This window comes from Podarcis gaigeae (assembly GCF_964106915.1).
Source record: "Podarcis gaigeae genome assembly, chromosome: 6".
Classification (NCBI taxonomy): domain Eukaryota; kingdom Metazoa; phylum Chordata; class Lepidosauria; order Squamata; family Lacertidae; genus Podarcis; species Podarcis gaigeae.
The window spans coordinates 48,278,579-48,300,442 of record NC_139682.1 but is presented as its reverse complement, the minus strand read 5'-3'; the positions used below and the strand labels follow the sequence as shown (position 1 = coordinate 48,300,442).

The following is a 21,864-nucleotide window of genomic DNA, read 5'->3' as shown; positions in this document are numbered from 1 at the left end:
CATGGATACAGAGTACACATGCTCCATGGGGCCTCTTTTAAAAGATTCACCCTGTATATATGTGTAAGGTAAAGTTAAAGGACCCCTGGATGGTTAAGTCCAGTCAAAGATGACTATAGAGTGCGGTGCTCATCTCGCTTTCAGGCCAAGGGAGCCGGCCTTTGTCCACAGACAGCTTTCCAGGTGATGTGGCCAGCAGGACTAAACCACTTTCTGGCACAATGGTGAGAGAAACCAGAGCGCACGGAAATGCCGTTTACCTTCCTGCCGCAGCAGTACCTATGTACTTATCTACTTGCACTGGCATGCTTTCAAACTGCTAGATTGGCAGAAGCTTGGACAGAACTACTGGAGCTTACCCTGTCCTGGGGATTCAAACCGCTGACCTTCCGATCGGCAAACCCAAGAGGCTCAGTGGTTTAGACCACAGCGCCACCCGCTGTGTAAATAAACTATATATCATAAAGACACCATGGTCTCATTCCTGAAGGAAGCATGCACCCTGAGTATCCCTGGAATCTTGCACCATTCAGGAATTGGAGGGGCTTGCAACAATAGATTCCTAACCTCACATTACCATGCTGGGCTCCTTTAGGAGAAAGGATGGGATATGAATTTAAATTTATTAGTAATAATGCACACATTTATTTATGGCATTTGCATACCACATTGTCCTCCAAGGAGCTGAGGGTGGCTTACATTTAATCCCCACCACAACCCTGTGCTACCACAGGTTAGGTTAAAAGGCAATTATGTATTGTGTGGGGAAAGGTAGATTTCTCACATAATACTGGAACGAAGGGTTATCCAGTGAAGGGTCCTGGAGGCTTTGGGAAGGACAAAAGAAAAGACTACATCACCTCATGCATAGTGAAACCAATGGCCGCCATCTTGGGTGGCTTTAAAAGAGGATTAGACAAGGACATGGAGGAGAAGGCTACCTACTGATGGTTACTAGCCATGACAGCGACATTCTACCTCCACTGTCAGAGGCAGTATATGCCCCTGAGTTGCTGGAAATCACAAGTGGGAAGAGTGCCTTTGCTTCTAGTCCTGCTTGTGGGACTCCTCACACTCATCTGGTTGGCCACCGTGAGAACAGGATGCTGCACTACAGTCCTCTTACATGTTATCTTTTCAAAATAATTAGCTGAATCATTCAGTCTATAGACTCTTTCATATTGGGGGAGGAGAGAGCGAGAATTTAGAGTAGACCATTGCTCGCCTTTGTTTCAAAAATCCCTGCCCCTGGTCTGAACCTTGCAACTATGTGATCCTAGACAGGGAAGAAAGGAAGTGGTTTCATCACCCCACAGAAACCAGTTGTCTTTGCCTCAGGCTGAGGTGGAAGAGCAAGATGTGACAACCTCCTTGTAGTTTAACCTACCATAAATAGGGACCTTGGGTTCAGCTTCAAAAACTGGGGTGTAATTCCCCCAAAGACTGGACTTTGTGATAAGAAAAGTGAAGGGGAAATGTGCCTGGAATTAAATATACTTAAGGCAACAGGAAGTAGAGGGAGGAAAGGTAAGAATGAGATAACCAGGGGTTTAAGTGATTGGATAAGTGTTTTGTGAAATTTCTCTAGGAATGCAGCACCTGCAGTTGAAGTACTAAATCAACAAACCTGAACCGTTTCTTAGTTTCACCTAACAAGAGCTGGACTCTCCATGTAGAGCTCATGGGTTATTACATTGCATGTGTGTAAAAGTGATTATTTCTGTCACTAAGTCTTTACAAAATGCATGAGATTTCCATGAAATGGAGCTATGAACCTGATTACAGATGTGCAGTGAATATTGTTTAATAATATAACAGCAGGTCCTTTTACATGATTTCATGGGAACAATGCACGACCACTGGGTCATGTTGGTGTTGGGGGAGGTGTGTTTAACAGATGGTTGAGAAGTTTTGAAAACCTGCACCAACTGGAGGTACTGGTTCTGGACCTTGATTTTTTTTAGCAAGGGTGATATTTGGATCTAAATTGGTGAACATAAGATACTTAAATTTATGCAATTGAAGAAAATGGGTTGATTTGTTGTTGTTTTTCATTATACATATCTATCTATAATACATTTAATTCTTAAAAGACTGAACTCATAGGAAGTTGCATAACAAAACAGGACACTGGGGAAGGCTAATAAACCAAATTGTGTTTGTCCTTTTAGGGCATATTCACATCAATGGCTTGAGATGCAGCAAGGTCATCTCCCCCCCCCCTCCAATGTGCCCAGTTGCGTTTCAAGCCACAATGTTTCCCTGCCCCACACACCCCCCTGGAAAGCCTATTCATTCAGATGTCTTCTGCACTTGCATGCTCATCTGCACAGCAGCTTCTGGGTTATGTTCACATTAGAAAACTGGATACAGAGACTGAAGGTGGCTTGAGGAAAAAATGCATCAAGCAGCAGTATTTGTTAATAATTTATAAGATTGATAAGCATCATGGCTGACATCATGTGAACGCAGCTTCAAAAATTAGCAGCGAGAGCAAAAAGGTACAAGGTTTATCGACAATTGGTCTAAATTCATAACATATATGGAAACAAATTCTAGAGATATAAAAATCACAGTAGGTTTAATATAACCCTTGCGATGTGTTTACGTTAAAAAATGAAAAACTGCAGAATGGATTTAATATTCACATAACCCAAAACCGAGATGGAGGGAAGTCAAACATTATTTATTGTTAATTAATGTTTGTTTTTTGGTTGGTTTAGGTGTTTTGTTTTGGTTGATGTTTTCTTTTCTTTTCTTTTCTTTTTGGTATGTGTTGGCTATTTTTCTTTTTCTTTCTTTGCTGTTGTTTGGTTATAGAAAATGAATAAAAAGAAGTTTTTTTAAAAAAAGAACTATCCAGCAGATTCTGACTAAGTAACTGAAGACTGTATTCCACAAGAAATGAAAGAATGTTTATGCTATGGGAGAAAACATCTCATTTTATTCAAAAACAAATAAAACAAATATACTCGGTGAGGAAAATATTCCTCAATTATTAAATCCCACATAAAAAAAAAAATTAGCAGTGAGGCGGCCCTGGATGTGGAATAAGTGGTAATGTGAATATACCCCCTGTTATGCAGAAAAACTGACTGAAGAACACTAAGAACACCTCATGTGCTGGAGAGATTGCTTCTCATGCTCTGTATGGATGGTTTTTCACATCTTGTGGATTGTTTTGATGGGAACTTGTGGCACAAACATGCAGCTTGCCGACAGCACATCCTATGTTAGGAAATTAACACTGGTGAGCTGAGGACACCTTGAAACCAAATCTGATGCTTTCTCCAGTGACATTATGTATTATCCTACCTTCTGAATAAAAAGGGTGCTCCTTTCTTTAGGGATAGAATTCACTGTTATTCAGTTGTACAGGGCGATTTTGCATTCTTCTGCAATGAGGCAGGGCTAGTAGAGTCCTCCTGCTGTGCTCCCGGCCTGGGCTGCTCACCATCTGATACACCTGTCTCAGGTTACCTCTCTCTCCCCCCACCCCCCACCCTGCCCAGCCTTCGTAATCCTGCCTTGCACAGAAATCTTCCCACAACTCTTAAGGCGCTCTCTTGGCCCTGCTTCCTTTTGGTTTGCTAGAGGTGTCCCTCTGGTGTTCAGATGCCCAATAAAGCAGATCAAGGTTTGGATGTTATATTAGTAATCGTGTCCCATTTCTTCCACTGTTATCTAAACATAACAGAACTTAAGTCATACTGGGGGCCCCAGACGTATCCTCTCCTGTTGATATGAGGCTGGAAATAAGCATTCTGCTGTAACCAACAGAATGCCTGAGGGACATTGCTGCTGCTGTGAGTGCTGGAAGGAAGACCGCTCCCTGCGACAAGGCCCATTTCCACCTGGCCTAGTGGGTGGGGCCCAGACTCACCTTGAACAGCTAAAAGAGGCTCCTGGGAGGCCAAAGGGACATTGCTGGAACAGCTCTTGGGTTGGGGAAACTGGCTAAAATGATTTAAAATGTTCCAATTTTGGTTCCTCTGTTTCATTTTTGTTGGGTTGGTGTTGGTTAAATGTTTAGTTGGGGTTGGCGGTTATTTTAATTTGGGTATACAGGACTGTAAACTGTTGTTACTGTTTTCTATTGATTTATTTTTTGCTTGTATAGGCTATTGCATTTTTTAATGTTTGATGTTTTTGTTGTGTTTTTATATATGTTGTAAGCCGCCCAGAGTGGCTGGGGAAACCCAGCCAGATGGGAAGGATATAAATTTAAAAATTATTATTATAGGTTGAGAGGTGTCCTTCACTGTGATGTGTGTGGTGCCCCAAACAGTTCCTCTGGTTTGCAAAGGGGCTCAGAAAGGCCCACAATCCCTGACATACATGCACTCACCCTATGGTTTCAATCGCTTCACACAAGGCACTGTGGCAACGGAGTCCAGGAGTTTTCAATCCAGGCAAACCTTCAGAAACAGTAGCAGGTGGTGGAAGGAAAGCCTTTGCAAAAGACAGGGATTTGGGTAGCTGGCACCCATCGAGGTTCCCTTGCCTTGCACCCCCTCAGGAAAAATGAAGGAACAGTTATCTTTTACTCCTCTCAAATGCAACAATCCCCCAGAGCAGGGGTCAGCAACTTTTTAGCTGTGGGCCAGTCCACTGTCCCTCAGACCATGTGTGTGTGGGGGTATATTTTGAAAAAAAAAATGAACAAATTCCTAGGCCCCACAAATAACCCGGAGATGCATTTTAAATAAAAGGACACATTCTACTCGCATGAAAACACCAGGCAGGCCCCACAAATCACCCAGAGATGCATTTTAAATAAAAGGACACATTCTATTCATGTAAAAACATACCAATTCCTGGACCGTCCGTGGGCTGGATTGAGAAGGCAATTGGGCTGCATCTGGCCCATGGGCCTTGGGTTGCCTATGCCTGCCCCAGAGTTTTGTTTCAGAAAAGCTAGAGCACCATCTTCTGGCAACTTCGCAACATGGCATTTTGCAATTATTTCATGCTCCACAAGTTTTCTCATCTCTGAAGCATTTTTAATTCAGAAACTACTTTACCATCCTTACTATACTGATCTTCCACCCACCACAAAATCCCAAATGGCAAGTTTCTTATTTTCATTTTGCAGCCGGGAGACAGTCACACTTGACCACAGCCACAGAATGAGCCTATGAAGAGTGGGTTCAAACTCAGATTTCCCATCCCCAATTCTTTAACCCCAAGGCTGTGCTTAAAAACAGGCATAGGCAAACTCGGCCCTCCAGATGTTTTTGGACTACAACTCCCATCATCCCTGACCACTGGTCCCATTAGCTAGGGATGATGGGAGTTGTAGTCCCAAAAACACATGGAGGGCCAAGTTTGCCTATGCCTGCTTAAAAACAAAGAGTATTTTTAGTTTCATCTAAAATAGGAAACACTACATGAATTTGCCAAAATAGCCTCAGAAAGTTTGGAGCAACCAGCTAGCACAGTCGGTGCTAAGTTACTATCTGCTACAACTATCTGCAGCCAAGGAGCCCTGAAAAAGAAAGTTCTGACTTGCCAAACCTGGAATATTCCCGACTACTATATCTGCTTGTATGTAGGCACTCACCTTCTACTTCATGGGTAGGCAACCTAAGGCCTGGGGGCCGAATCCGGCCCAATCGCCTTCTAAATCCGGGCCGCGGAAGGTCCAGGAATCAGCATGTTTTTACCTGAGTAGAATGTGTCCCTTTTATTTAAAATGCATCTCAGGCTTATTTGTGGGGCCTGCCTGGTGTTTTTACATGAGTAGAATGTGTGCTTTTATTTAAAATGCATCTCTGGGTTATTTGTGGGGCATAGAAATTTGCTCATATTTTTTTTTCTTCAAAATATAGAAAGATATATCTAAATTTGTCTGGCAGGGCAAAAAGCCCAGAATAAAATTCAAGATATTAACTGATGCAAAAGACAGAGGGGGGGTTGCCCTGCCGGACTTAAAACTGTACTATGAATCGGCAGCTTTCTGCTGGTTGAAAGATTGGCTACTTCTTGAGAATACAGACATAGGCGCCGACTCCATGGGGCCTGAGGGGGCCCGAGCCCCCTCAAAAATTCGTTTGGGGGGGCTCTGCCCCCCCAATAATTTAATAAAATTATTACTGTAAATTTCGCAGATTTTTTCTCCTAAAAAGTAAGGGGAAATGTCTGTGCGTGTTATTGAGCGAATGTGTGGTCCCTGGAGCTGACTCGCCGGAGCGCAGGGGCAAAAATAGGCAAAAATCAGGCAAAAATCAGATCGGGCGGAGAGAAGGCAGAAGCTGCTGCTTTCCTGCATTCTGCCTCAGGGTCTTACTGCCCACCCGCTTCTGTTGCTGCGTTTGCTCAAACTCAACAAAGAGCAGGGAATCCCCTGCCCTCCTGGCAAGCAGAGGGTTAAGGAAAGGATCGAGTCCTTCCTTCTAATTCTTTCCTAGTCACACCGCATGCAGGCTCCAGCCCACCACCTCCTCCTCTCCGTGCTCTAGGGACTCGCAGGCAGCCGAAAAACAGGTGGGAGAGAGAGAGAGGGCTGGCTTGGGGGGGGGACTTTTGCCTTCCTTTCCTCCCCCCCACCCCGTTAAACTCCTCCCCTGCATTCTTAGCCACCTGCTTCTCCGCACACCCCTCTTGTGCTTCTTGTCCCTTCTGTGTTTTTCCTTCCCTCCCCATTTAAAACGTGGTGACAAAGCACGGATCCACATGGATCCTCAGGATTTTTACATTGGGTCACCCCAAATTCACCATCAGATCACATTACATGTCCATGGCTACAGTCTGTACCAAAAAAATCACGCACCCACTGTTGCCTGGGGCTGCAATGGTGCAAAAACGTGGTTACAAAGCATGGATCCACAGGATCTTTGCACTGGGTCACCCCAAATTCACCATCAGATAACATAGCATGTCCATGGCTACAGCCTGCACCAAAAAAATCACGCACCCACTGTGGCCTGGGGCCACAATGGTGCAAAAACGTGGTTACAAAGCACGGATCCACATGGATCCTCAGGATTTTTGCATTGGGTCACCCCAAATTCACCATCAGATCACATAGCATGTCCATGGCTACATATTGCACCAAAAAAATCACGCACCCACTGTGGCCTGGGGCCACAATGGTGCAAAAACATGGTTACAAAGCACGGATCCACATGGATCCTCAGGATTTTTGCATTGGGTCACCCCAAATTCACCATCAGATCACATAGCATGTCCATGGCTACATATTGCACCAAAAAAATCACGCACCCACTGTTGCCTAGGGTCACAGTGGTGCAAAAACGTGGTTACAAAGCACGGATCCACCTGGATCCTCAGGATCTTTGCATTGGGTCACCCCAAATTCACCATCAGATCACATAGCATGTCCATGGCTACATCTTGCACCAAAAAAATCACGCACCCACTGTTGCCTAGGGTCACAGTGGTGCAAAAACGTGGTTACAAAGCATGGATCCACATGGATCCTCAGGATTTTTGCATTGGGCTACTCCAAACTCACTGTCAGATATTAAAAATCTTTATAAAATAGAGAATTAAATACATACAGAATGTTAATTTTTCAGTTTCGAAATATTAGTACTAGTTTAGTACTGTATTTCTATATTACTATAGTATTGTATTAGTTATTTTCAAATACTTAAATATTTTTAGGGTGTAAGACCCAATTAAAGCCCGTTATTTACATACAGTATTACAGTATTGACATACAGTATTAGGCATACTATATTAACTTTATTAACTGTATTAAAGCATTAACTTTGAGATATTATTTTTATTTAATGAACCCTCAGCCTTATTCAAAGTAAGCTTAAATTAGCTATTTCACTTATTAATCAAAGTGCTATTACTGTGCGACAGCAATATTTTATGTTTTATTCTTTTAATGATAGTTTAGGATTTATTTAAATATCATTTCAGTCTTTTCAGAGCTATATATTCACTGCTCTGTAATAGTCTATAAGCATAATTGTTACTGTAAATTAAATTAGCTTTTTACGAAAATACCGTGCGTGTTTATGTTTTGTTTCTTTTTTCAAAGCCAAAAAGTGTTTCAGGCTTGTCGAGTTTCCCGGAGTGTGGAGTTATAGAGAGTCGAGTTTTCGGGGTTCTAATGTTGATCATATGACTCTAAAATACTTTTAAAAAACTTTAAAACTCACTAATTTTCATCTAAAATTTAGAAAACTTCCCGGGGCAGGACCCCGGTATGGGCCCCCCCAATGTTTTTTATAAGTCGGCGCCCCTGAATACAGACATTTTGGATTTGGAAGGGTTTGACAATAGATTCGGGTGGCATGCATATATATGGTACGACAAGGTAAAAACTCATAAAGGATTTAAAAACCATATTGTCAGGAAAGCACTATATAATGTTTGGATTTGATATAAAGATTTGTTGGGAGATAAAACCCCTAGGTGGTTGTCACCAATGGAAGCTAAGGAGGTGAAAAAACTTAATATGGAATCTAAATGGCCAAAATATTGTGAAATTTTGGAGCAAGAGAGTGGAAAAATCAAATTACAGAATTACGAGAAAATGAAGTCCAAAGTACGAGATTGGCTTCATTACCATCAAATAATGGAAGTGTTCAAACAAGACAGGAAAATTGGCTTCCAGGTGGAGAGATCAAAACTAGAAACAGAACTGTTAGAACCCAATACTAAGAATTTGTCAAGAATGTATAACCTGCTGTTGAAATGGAATACATTAGATGAGACAGTTAAATCAGCTATGATTAAGTGGGCACAAGACATTGGTCATGATATTATGTTTGCTGACTGGGAACAGTTATGGACCACCGGTATAAAATTTACGGCATGTAATGCCTTAAGAGAAAATATTATGAAAATGATTTACAGGTGGTACATGACCCCAGTCAAGCTCGCAAAAATTTATCATTTGCCCAATAATAAATGTTGGAAATGTAATGAGACTGAAGGTACCTTCTACCATCTTTGGTGGACTTGCCCGAGGATTAAGGCCTTCTGGGAAATGATTTATAACGAAATTAAGAAGGTACTTAAATGTACATTTCATAAGAAACCAGAAGCATTTCTCCTGGGCATAGTCGGCCAAGTGGTGTCTAAGAAGGATAGGACGTTTTTTATGTATGCCACCACAGCAGCAAGGATTCTTTTAGCAAAGTATTGGAAGACGCAAGAACTACCCACACTGGAAGAATGGCAGGCGAAGGTGATTGATTATATGGGACTTGCGGAGATGACCGGCAGAATCCGTGACCAAGAAAAAGAGACGGTGGATGAAGATTGGAAGAAATTTAAAGTATATCTTAAGAACTGTTGTAAAATTAAAGAGTGCTAAAATGTCAAGGGAAAGGAAAATATAGAATTATAGCTGTAATTGATTAAGTATGAGAAGAAGCTAAAAAAGAAAATAAGTAATTAGACAATTGGTGTGAGGAGTTGCTGAAAAAATCTTAAAATAGGGATGCAGAAAAGGGGAGGTAAGGGGAAGCCTGGGAAGTAAGGTTTATGAAAAAGAGGTTTGAAATTATACATGTTTATATGTTTTGTTTGTCTATGTATTGTGTCTTGTTTTGTTTTTAATTTGTGTTGGAAAACCAATAAAAAATTATATATATATAAAAAAAAACAAAATATATTCCGCCCCCCCACAAGGTCTGAGGGACAGTGGACCGGCCCCCTACTGAAAAGGTTTGCTGACCCCTGTTCTACTTGATACAGCACTGGGCATTGGATGGAGTTCATTCCTCTCTCCCCCCCCCCAAAAAAAAGCTGTGAGTCACTGCTGTCTTAAAAAGCAATGACGACAAAGTGCACTAATTCATGTACTCTGTGAAAGGAGGCGGGAGCACTTATGTGGCTAGTAGCCTTGCATTTTCATAAACTACCTGTCTCCACCAGCAAAACAGGCCCCAAATTGTTCAAACTACTGCCAATATATATTTATGCAACCCTGGGTTAACTACAGATATCACTTGTGTGTTACATAACGAACCATGTAACAAATTAAGAGCGGGTATTGGGGTAAGGGAGTCCAGCTATCTGGAAACCTCCCATTTTTAACCAAGCCCACATTCCAGTCAACCTGGGGGTGGTCATGATCGTTAGCTACTGTTTTATGAGCTGCGTTCCAACCTTATCTGGTTGTTCTCTAGGGTCAAAATCCACGAACTCACATTTTCTTAGATAGGCAACCCTAGCTAAGTTAGATACCTGACCCATAATTTCCTGCTGTTCAAAGCTTTCAAAAGCCCCCTCAGGAAGGCTTGGTGCAAACAGGATTCCTGGGTTCCATTTCACGCATTTTGCTCTGTGACTCACAAGAAATGAAGGTGTTTTCAGTTCTGTACTGGTCTACCATTTTAACTTACAGGGATACACTCCCGACTCACCACCCCCACAAGAAGTGTCTTCAGTGAAATCATATGAGAATATCTCAGACCTCTCTCTCCTGCCTTCTGGAGAGAAAATAGACCTTTAGCAATGACATTCTGGGAGCGGGGTTAATGTCCGTCTTTGTAACAACACAAACAGCATTTCTTGGCTCATTGGGTCTCTGAATTAAAGCACCAGCCATGTGTATTTGATGCATTTTCTGCAACTTGTATACATTTATATTTTGAATGTTTAACATATTAATTCATTTTTCTAAAAAAATCATTTCTTAAAAAGGAGTAGTCGCCCTGCAGTCCACAAAGACATGGTGTTGATTGCTCAGTTTGCAAAAGTGTGCAACTGTCATGGTGGCATTTTTAGACTTTGGTCCTTTAGATGATGAATGTCCCGCATAAAACATACTCCATCCTTGTGTGGAAGCAATCTGAGCAATAGCCCTGTGTGTGGTCTATAAGTCATCCAAAGGAAGAAGTCCATTCAGTCAGAAACAACACAGAAGACTTACTTAAATAATCTTTAATGATGGATCATGCTCATGTTTGATAGGATTTCTAACATCACATTTCAGCACAGACAAGCAGATAGTTTATCCAAACTACGTCGAAATTATCAAGAGTGTGTGATAGGAGGATGCAGTGATTGCCAGGGGGATACGGATTTCATCTCCATCTGACAACAAAGCAAAAACTAACATGGTGTGTGCCGCACCAGATACAAAAGCGAAGCAAGGCAGGTTGCGGCAAGGAAGGAAGGAAGGAAGGAAGGAAGGAAGGAAGGAAGGAAGGAAGGAAGGAAGGAAGGAAGGAGGGATCTGTGAGGAGGGGAGAACCCTCTTGACATAGACCAAGGTACATTCAACTCCCTGAGTCGAGATTCCGTTATCTTCACAAAGATACAGACCAAAATGCTGTGGCTCCGATCCGCAAGGCTAGCTGAAACCAAGGCAAAACACCTCCACTGCCCTCTCTGGGTACCCAAACAAAAGCGCAGAGGTAGGGGAGGAAAGGGAAAAAAGGTTTCCCCCTTTCAGGCCATGGAGGTGAGATGCCAGTCATACAAAGAAAACAGTTTGACCCTTTAAGCATTCTCCCTGTCCCTCTTGAACACACACAAACACACGGACACAAAGGAGAGCAAGTGCCTGTTTCAGAGGTAGAAGCTCAAGGGGAAATCTACCCAGTCTTGGCACACTCCATGTACTACTTTAAGCAAGGCACTGGCTGCAGTATGGATCTTCAGATTTTGGTCCACAGCAGCCTAGAGGGAGGGCTCCGCAAGCTCCCTGCCCAACCTTAGAAAAAATAAAAACCCCATTTCTATTGCTGCTGCCCATCTAATGTTTAGCAAATGCATTTTTCCATTGAATCAAAGCTGCTTGCAACTACAAGGTCAAAAGTGCCTTGGCAACAGCAAGGGAGAGGTGGCACCGTGCAATCGACTCACCACCGAGAAGCCTTTTTTCATGAGCAATGCAGACTTTGCCCGAGAGTCTGAAAGGAGTGAGCACTGTCTGAGACTGGTCTTCTACTCCAAGCGGCTGTGCTCACAAGGAATTCCTTACTGCGACTAGTTGCACACAGACTGCTAAGGGGGCCACAGAGGCCCAATATGTCAAGGATGGTGAGCTGCCCACAAGCAAGATTCAGAAGCTACGTGATGGTGAACAGCTTGGCCAGAGATCTGTGGGGGGGACCCTTCTAACCGTTATGAACCTTTCACAGGGCAGGACTCAAAATGGAGAGCTGGGAAAGGCACGGATCCATGTTCTTCTGCGCGTTTCCATTTTGAGTCACATGGCTTCAGCAGGAGGCAGAAGTTACTGCCTGTTGCCTCCTCAGGATTCATTACCCATTCTCAATAAGCAGGAGGCATTAAAGTCAGTTCCCAGAACAGCAGCAATTTTGCTGGTGAGAAAGCTAAACTATTACTATGCCATGTTTCCTTGCCAAAGGTAGAAAGAAGATCTTGACGTACATATGCATTATGCAAGGGCAGACACAAGAGGCTGTTCTCCTCAACCCAATGCAGAGGGAAAAGGAGGTTGCCCCACGTGGTCTATGCCCAAGCGTGGCAAGGCGTACTGAGAGCTAACGGCTCTCCCCAAGCTCAAGCAATTGGCAAGAAACCGCTCTTTGACCCAACAGGGTGGGGTTTAAAAACAACAATGCTTTTCTAGAGCAGCTCCAGCGAGGAGGAGTCAGATTTTGTTTGGAACAGCGATACTGAAGTGGGCACCATTTTGCTGATCTACTCCCCAAACAGCAGAAATGTTCCAAGAAAATAATACAAATATGGTGCAGATACTGTTTTTTGCCCCGCTCCTGGGCTAAGGGCGGCTTGTGGGGTGAGGGGAGGGCAACAGTTTAGATCAGATAAATGGATTAACACATGCACTCTCAGTGACACTGATCCAACCAAAAACAGATGTTTAAGGTGTATTTTTTGGTGTGTGTTTTTTTGTTTCAAAGGGACATAAATAAAGGAATACTCAAGGTGGCTGATCACAGAACGCCCATGTCACATCCATTTCAACCTTAAGGCAAAAGCCCCTGCTAGGATGGGTGTTACGGCTCCTCCTGTTACTCTTAGATAAAGACCTCTTTGTTACATGATTGTAGAGAGGGACAGACAAATGCTAAATATGCCAGTTACCCGGCAGGCTACTTTCTCTTTATCCTGCTGGGCTAGACTCGAAGGCCCACTATTCCCCAGCCACTCACAGTATTTTGCCTCCCAAGGCAGGGAGGTTGAGAACTGGCGCTTTCCCCAAGCAAAAGACACCAGAGTTGAAGGGCTTGAGACAGAAAAGACTCTCACACCATGGCCACGCTGTGCACTGGAGGCTGCAGCACGGGAGAGCTGCGCCAACATGCTGCTCTGATAATAAAAGGCAGGGCTGCCTAACCAAAGAGAAATAGAGAGGGTGTTTTTTTGGCCAATGAGAAACTCCAGCTGCCAGCAGCCAAACAGAGGACAAACAAAAAATCCAACGTAGCAGAAGGCGGCACCACTCTGCTCTATCCCTTGGCAGAGCCACACAAACACTCACAGCATCTCATTCCAAATACAACTGGGACACATGCTTCCATACTGGTGCTTCATTTGGCCTCCATGCAACTGTCGCCAGGCGCCTCTAAGGTCCACTCAGCAGGTCTCTGCCACAGCCTTACTCTTTGCTGTCCAGCCTCTGCTCAAAAACAGCACTGCCAACATCTGCAGGATGCTCTTTCCTCTTTCTAGAACGCATTGTAGAGACCCCAAAAGGAATTTCTCTGACACCCCCGCCTCCATTGCCCCAGCAGGTTACCAAGTGCAAAAAAAATCCCAACCCATTAATGCCTTTCCAGGAGATAACAGAAGATAACAAGATGCTTAAAAACAAAAACACAACAGGAAATTAAAACGGTCCATGGGGCCAGGGTGAGGTGGGTGGGTTGGTCAGGGTCTCTTCATGCTTGTAGGACAGCCCCACCTTGGCAGGCCAAGAAGGGGATGGAGGGGAGATTGTGAGCTGGCCATTCTTCAGCGAGCATCCAGGCTGGAGCTCATGGTCAGAAGGTCTTCCTCCTGGATGGTCTCCAGTTCCTCCGTCTGCACAGCCTGTGTGATGAGGGTCAGTTCCTGGGAAAGTGTCTCATAGCGGTAGGCCACCCGGATGTCTGGCACGTTGGTGCGCCGGATGTCGTTGCCCTCAGGACCCTCCTTGTGGTAGTTGTGCCCAAGCCACTGGCTCTTCACCTGGGCAAAGAAGAAAAAGACCAATCCATTGTTAGGACAAGTGACAACTTATGCTTTTCCACTGTGCCACTCAACTGCATGGTAAGATCCTGTGCCCATGAGCACTTTAATCAAGGCTAGCACCAAGCATAAAATCCCAGGATACCTTTGTCTGTCTTTAAGCAATCTGTAAAAAAGAAACCTTAGAAAACAAAGCCCTGTGGAAGCTGTAAAGAGCTGGCGACAAAACTGAGCATACGTCTGGGCTGCTACGATAATGGGCCACATCTCTATAGTTTCACATCAAGGCTACAATGCATCTTTTGCAAAAGAAAAGAAAGGCAGCTACATTTATGGTTCTCTATACCCTAAGAGAGAACTTGTCCTCTGAGTGCCATTCCTTATGAGGCCAAAATGGCACCTTCCACATACCAAAGACAGGTTATCAACAGACCTGGGGGGTGAAATGTCAATGTTTTGGAGTAGTACAAACCTGAATGGGTAATGCAAGAATAAAAACAGCTGATTAAGGACTGAACATGCTCAATGAGCACAGAATAGCAACTGACTACTGGGTGGATGGGCAGAACTTGAAAATTGGGGGGGAAATGGAATGGGAGCACCCTTGAAAATGGCAGGAATCCTGAATTGGAACACTCCAAGGTGCAACAATTCCTTATATTGCAAAAGTAGGACGTCTTTGTGCAGACATCTCAAAACCTAACAAGGGCAGAGGAGGAGACAGATTAGAACCACTCTTTGATTCCCACCTCCTCAAATCCCACGGGGGCAGAAAATGTGAGCTGCTCTCCGCTGGCCTGGACTGGAAGATGAATCCTTTTGGGTAAGGAGGGGGACTTATTTCACATAAAAGGACTGCAGTGGTATTGAGTTGGGGGAAATTGAGCTCAAGAGGCCACAGGGACAGCACTGCCCAAAATCAATTCCCTCTCCCATCCACCAGGGTCTTATTGACGACCAGGAGGACGGATCCTTCATTACTTAAACTTAAAGGGTCACAAAGTCTGGAGAGGAGCAAGGAGGTTACAGAATATCCACCTCATGACACAACTCCCTCTGAGCTCAATTTCTCCCCTTTCAGAAGTGGTCGTGCTGCAGAAAAGGCCACAGAGTGGAAGGAACTGGGCTGAGAAGAGACCCTCTGGGCCTGATCCCAGCCACTGCCTTTCACAGAGCCCAGTTGTCACATGACAAATACAAAGATCTTTAGCTGGAGCATGTTCATGTTTGTGTAAAGGCACAGCTGGGCAGGAGGCAGTTCTAAACTGATCTTAAATTTCCAAAGCTGGAGACATGGGGCCATGAACCGATACGGAAGGGAGTTGCTGGGGTATTCTTGTGTACTGTATTCTCTGAGAGGTTAGGGAACAAAGGCAACCTCTTTTCAGGGGAGAAAAAGATGTAGCATTACCTTATGGGAGAAGCCACTCATGAGCACACTGTTGCGTGCAAGTTCGCACATATCACAGGAGCTGAGCTTCCAAACCTGTGTGGCGATGCTGTACTCTTCCATCAGGGGTTCCTGTAAGAGGTGGTTTTGTCAGTCAGGCTGCATCATGGACTATATTGCAGATGAGAACATACAGTGGCCCCATCAGGTGTCTAGGGTCCCACTCAGAAGAACAAGCAGGAGGGTCCCCCAATGAAGCAGGGCTGTCTGACCACATTTTGAAAGCAGTGAAGTTATACACATTGTCTTCCAAAAAAGGGCACCTCCACATAAACTCCAGAGTCTAAAATAACCTACTTGCATCCTCTGTTTGTATATAAAGAGCATTAAGACATGCCACTGAGCTAGGTTTGGAGATTCTGGTGCACACTGGATCAGCTGGGTAGGTGTGTGAGATTTATGAGATCATGCGGCATATTCTGGCTACCCTACCGCAATTTCTCTGTACTAGACAATTAGGAGAACAGCATGTACTAGGAAAAGTAGGACAACGGCATGCGGAGAACATAGCTGAAAAGACGGAGACAGCTGAAGCAACATCTCTTGTAAATACAGTTCAGTTGTAACCCTGGCCTGTCCTTCCGCTACTCCAGGCTGAATCAAGCTCAACACCACAGGCTGACTACTATGTTCTTGCTCTGACAGCTGTAGTGGACAGGCATCTGTCCAGACAACTGAACAATCACTAGGTGGCAGCATTCATGCTAACTTGTTGAGAGGAACTTATTCTGTGCTTGCACAAGCAGAAAAGGAATTAAGAGGAAAATCTGCCTACAAAGTGGAACCCGAGAAATGTACATATATGACCAAAATGGAGACAGAATATGATTCCCGCCACCCTCCAGCCAAGAACATTTGCTAAAGTTACTTCTGAAGTCTTCCACAAGGTCCCAGCCCTCAGATCCAAGTTCTATAAGCGTATGTCATGCAGAAAAGACATTTAACTGACTGCTAGGTCAGGAAGGTGAAATGTAGGGCTTCTCCAAGGTAGCTTGCTCTGAAATGCTACCCATTCCATATGTAGGTGAGCTGGCAGGTGAAGTGGAGGAGATTCAGTGAATGAATGAAGTATTTGGAGAAGAGCTTTGGAACTTCTTAGGCACTAGGGAATGTCTTGGGGCAAGCCAGACCTCTGCAAAAAGGCCTAGGCTCTACGTGAACTGAGATGTAACTTATCAGAAACATTCCAAGCAGATTTTAAACTGACGCTCCTAGGGAAAAGCCAACAGGAGCTGGGAAGAATCTGCTTCAGGGCAAGGGTGAAAATGTTTCTGAGCATCCAAGTTAGTAGAATTAGGCAACAAGAACAGAGCAGGATGGGAGAAGCAGCCAAAGGACCTCAGGGGGAAACGGAAGAAATGTGATAATACTGTGAGAGTTTCCAAGCCAAGTTGGGGGTTGCGGTGGGGGAAGGAACTGGAATGCTTGCTGCTAAAAGGAAAAGATTGCTATAGTGGGCATAACAGAAGCTTAGTGGAATTGAAAGAGCCCAACCAATGGATTAAAGGTACAAGAAAGGAGATTCCAATTAGGAAGGACATTTTGACACTAATTTCTGTTTGACAGTAGAGCACACTGCCCTTGGTTGGCCATCCATCGGGGATGCTTTCATTGCGATTTCTGCATTGAAGGGGGTTGGACTGGGGGTACCTTCCAACTCTAGAATTCTTTGAAAACAACCAGTGGAATACAGATTCATACAAACTTTACAAGAAGGAAAGGCTTGTCAAAAAAGCATTTTGCTTGGAGTGGGTAGTGGTTTTTTGTGGGGGTTTTTTTTTTTGCAAGGTCAGAAGTTACACGAGACAGGTAAATGGATGCCATCTACCACAGGGTCATGGCCTCACTTGGCCTCCGCGACATCACACTCACCTTAGTGAAGTGGAACTGCAGTGGGTCATCTGTGGACAGGGAGACCATGAGGCCCCGAGAGAGGTACTCTGGCAGAGGGTTTCGATGGTAGCTTAAGAAGAGGCTGTTATTGCTGAGTGGGGACATGGCAATGCCAATCTGGGCCAGGTAGTAGAGGTACTGCAGCACAGGTGCCTATGGGAGAAATGCGGGGTTAGGAGGTGGGCAGCACATCTGGGGAGTGTTGAGCTTCGTCAAATCCTTGGCTCAGAAGTGAATAGCAGCAATACCCAGGATGTGCCTCCTTCAACAAGTTCAGAAGGCTCATGAGATGCCAGGAACTGAACCTGGAAGCTTCTGCATGTGCTCTGCCACCGAGTTTGCACATGGGCACACACGCTCTCGTTTTCCAAGTGTGCCCCCCTCCCCTTCTTACTCTCACCTTGCGGAGCAGGAGGCCATGTGATATGTTCTCAGACAGCATGAAACCAGATACCAGATGGTGGATGGGCCCTGCCTCTCCACAATGGGGACGTAGCACAAAGGTGTGAAAGCCTCTCTTCCTAGAGAACCAGAAGCAAAACGCACAGTTCAGTGTCACTGTATAGTGCCTTCATTTTATCTGCCTATTTATTGCATTTATATCCTGCCCAGGGAGCCCAGGGTGACAAACAACAAGTGATACAACAATAAAAGCATCTTCAAAACTATTCTAACACAGATGCAGGTTAGGACCAATCTCAGCTTAAAAGGCTTTTTGAAGGAGGATGGTCTTCAATAGATGCCTAAAAAGACAACGGAAATGGAACCTGTTCAGTGTACATGGGGAGGGAATTCCAAAGTGTAGGTGCAACAACACGAAAGTTCCGATTCCTATCGGACTTCCTGATAAAATTGCATCTTGCAGCAGGCCCTCAGCTGCAGAACAAATTGATTGACTGGGTATATAAGGGTTGAGGCGATCTTTCAGGTATCCTGCTCCCAAGCTGTAAAGGGCTTTATGCACCAAGACCGGCATCTTGAACTTGGTAGCTAACTGGCAGCAGTGTCTTTCTTTTCTTTTTTATCCAAATTTTTAAAATTGATTTTCCAAGATTTTTAAACAAACAAACAAACACCTTAACTGTACTTAATCCAATCTTAGTAACATCGTTAAGTGACTTTCTCAAATCCCCCCTAGCTGAATTTCAGTGTTTTTCATTGTAACAGTTTTCCAAAACCAATTTTCTCATAAAATTAACTTAATCACTTAACATCTTTCTTTCTTTTCATTTTAACTTTAAACATATTATTCTCTAACATCACATATTTCAATCCTAGGCCTATCTGATATTTGCAAGTTTTTCCAGTTAAGTTATCTTAGCATATTTAACTAAATAGTCTTTGAATTTCATCCATTACTGGCAGCAGTGTCTTTCTGTGGGAGGAGTAGGCTATGAGCCGTTAGAATGAGAAGTGGAATGGGAACTGGGATCCAAGCAACAACATCAAAGGTGTGAAGCTAACACAAAACCCAGCAGCCACCTCCAAGGGCTCTGTGAACCTGCTTATCTAATAGGGCACAGTGCTGCATGATCAGTCAGCAGGCACCCAAGGAGACTTGGCTCAGAAGGTTGAGCAAAGAGCCTTAAAGGGACAGGACTAGGGAACCTCAGGCCTCTAGACCTCTCTGTCCGGCTCTGGGGGCTCTCCTCAGGTCACACTGCTAACTGGCCCTCTTTGACGTAGGCAGGAATGGGTGCTTCTCTGGATGGAGAATAGAGACGGGCATGCAGGGGCAGAAACTGTACAAAGGCAAAACCCGCTTTTGCCTCTGGCCTCACCCACCACAAACACGTGGCTGCCAAAAGAGAATGTGGCCCTTGGGCTGTAAAGGTTCCCCACTTTTGCCTATGGAGCTTGCAGGGACTGGAGTACCATTCTGGAGTCTCACCCATGTATACTGGGGGGTGGGGGGGAGGGAAGAAGAGAGCCTCCTACCTGCGCAGGTGATTCAGAACCACCATGTTAGCATATGTGTAGTAAAGGTAGTAGGAATAGGGTGGGTTGTCCTCCTCCACCCAGTTCCCAGGCAAGGGGCTGTCTAAGTTGAAGATGTGGTGCTCCGGCTTTGATTCGTCATCCACGCTGTCAAATCCATCCACCTGCCCATCAAGAAGCCGAGGGAAAGGAAGGAGAGAGGGAGACAGACAGAGAGTGAGGATGAGATGGTCCCACTTATCTAAGGATTTTCCGCCCCATGCAGAAAACTAAGGATTTTTCTGAATCCTCTCGCTCCATGCAGAAAACCTTCTATATAGGTGCTGAAGGAGATGCTTATCCTCAAGAGCCTTCTCTGAGAAAGCAGAGGCAAGTCTGTTTCTTAGCTAAGACTGAAATGCTAAGACTGAAGGTTCAAATGGCTTAAGATCTGGCATAAAGCCATTTCCAACCAAGCCAAAGTCAGTCCCCCAAGACTGAGTGCCCAAGACAAGGGGCACCCAAGCCCCACATATAAAAACATAATCCAAAGGTATAGCTATCCCTTTAGCCTGTTCCAAATCTAGAGACCTTGCCAGTCTTCCCCTTAGGAAGCCACACCAGAGCAGCCAGCCGTTTTTTTGGTGGCAGAACTTACGTGCTCCAAGAAGAGGTGCAGCTCTGGGTGGCTGGCAGGGTGGATCGTAGCTTCGAAGAGGGGCAAGAAGATGTTCTCCAGCATCTCCTGGAAGTTGGCCAGCTGCTTCTTTGTCTTGTACACATCGCTGTCGGAAGCAGAGATACATGGAGGGCACAGTTGTCATTCACAGAAGCTTAAGACACAGGCCTTTGCAGAAATCTCCATATTCTGGAGTTCACCAGAGGGTTATCACTTGCAGGGGTTGCATGAGCCACTCCACATGCCATTGGGCCAGAGTAAGACCTAAGGCAGTATTGTGACCCTGGTTCAAATCTCACCTCTGCCATAAATCTGCTAGGTGGCCTTAGGTGAGCCACACCCTCTTAGTCCCAAACCACACCACACCTCCCCCATTTGCAATATGGGGATCACAATTCTAAGCTCCACTGATTAGAATGGCATATTAAGAAAAGAAATGACATTTGAAAAAACGGCTATAAATTTATGACTGTGGAACTAGTCTAGATGGTTTTGATACTACAATAAACCACTTAGAAAAATCCAAAGCAATTGCTGGAAGCTACGTAGAAGAGAAATTTAAAACTACTGGAGTTAGCAGCAAATTTAAAACAACAGAGCCATTTGAATATTCAGATAGTAACATGTGACCTGAAGAATTTGACTGTTTGGGACATAGAGAAGCATGCTGTGGGCTGGACACACAAGATGATCTCTTACCACATCTGTCCTATAATCAAGTGCGGAGCAAGCTAGGACTGAAACTGTGTAATTAACAGCTACATTCTCAGAGTTTGCCAACAGCTTCAGGGACTGTTAGGCAATGGTCTTAAGAATGTGATCCAAAACACAAGCTTGCAAAAACTTGATCCAAAATATATCCTTGCAAAAAAAAAAGTGGGGGGCATGACCATAAGCATTAGTGTATCTCTCCTCAATTCATTGCTTTGGATAAAACATTATGGTATACTATGTATCTTCTCCTTTCTTTGGTGAGGCAGGCTGCTTGTTAAATATTGTAACTGATTTCTTCTCTTTTCTTCCTTGTGGACAACAACTCTTTTTTAGGACAATAACATTAAGTATTAGGATAATAACATTATGTATTTATGTAAATACTAATGTATGGAATTGAAACTGATTACAGCTAGTGATCTATATTACATCTTTTTATTAAACTTTCAGTTGAAATTCTCTTAATATATGTTTTTAAATAAAAATGAAAAACAAAACAACTATTTTTTTAGGAACAAGTGTTTGCTGACCGCCCCCCCCCCCCCCGGTATTTCAAGAATACCTCATTACAAAATGCTGAACTTTCTCCTGCCCTAATATCAACTTAAAATACAGACTCTACTAAACAGGGTTGTAGGCATAACCAAGATAATGTATGTGAAATACTTTGAGCACCCTACAGCACTACACAAATTCTAAGTATCATCATCGACTTCCAAAGCAGCATTTGCATGGCTTCCTGTCATCTTTAATCCATAAGAACACAGGAAGCTTCTTTATAATACAGTGGTACCTCGGGTTAAGTACTTATTTCGTTCCAGAGGTCCGTTCTTAACCTGAAACTGTTCTTAACCTGAAGCACCACTTTAGCTAATGGGGCCTCCTGCTGCTGCCGCACCACCGGAGCACGATTTCTGTTCTTATCCTGAAGCAAAGTTCTTAACCCCAGGTACTATTTCTGGGTTAGCGGAGTCTGTAACCTGAAGCGTATGTAACCTGAAGCGTCTGTAATCAGAGGTACCACTGTACATCAGACTAGTTGCCCATCTGGCCCATTATTATATCCTCAGCAGCTGCAGCGCTCCAGAGCAGAGAATGGCCTGCTACCTAATCA

General features: G+C 44.1%; 1 protein-coding gene across 6 annotated transcripts in view; it reads right to left on the bottom strand.

Moving 5' to 3' along the window:
- Positions 1 to 10,860: 10,860 nt before the first annotated feature.
- Positions 10,861 to 21,864, bottom strand: part of AMPD2 (adenosine monophosphate deaminase 2) — a 50,133-nt gene continuing 39,129 nt past the window's right edge. For all 6 annotated transcript variants that reach the window (XM_083745178.1, XM_083745180.1, XM_083745179.1 and 3 more), the window contains 6 exons: positions 20,016 to 20,142; positions 19,379 to 19,542; positions 17,841 to 17,961; positions 17,420 to 17,593; positions 15,509 to 15,619; positions 10,861 to 14,097 (listed from right to left, as the gene is read on the bottom strand). In XM_083745178.1, coding sequence (XP_083601304.1) covers positions 13,882 to 14,097; positions 15,509 to 15,619; positions 17,420 to 17,593; positions 17,841 to 17,961; positions 19,379 to 19,542; positions 20,016 to 20,142 — 913 coding nt within the window. In that variant the 3' untranslated portion in view covers positions 10,861 to 13,881. The remainder of the gene's footprint in view (positions 14,098 to 15,508; positions 15,620 to 17,419; positions 17,594 to 17,840; positions 17,962 to 19,378; positions 19,543 to 20,015; positions 20,143 to 21,864) is intronic.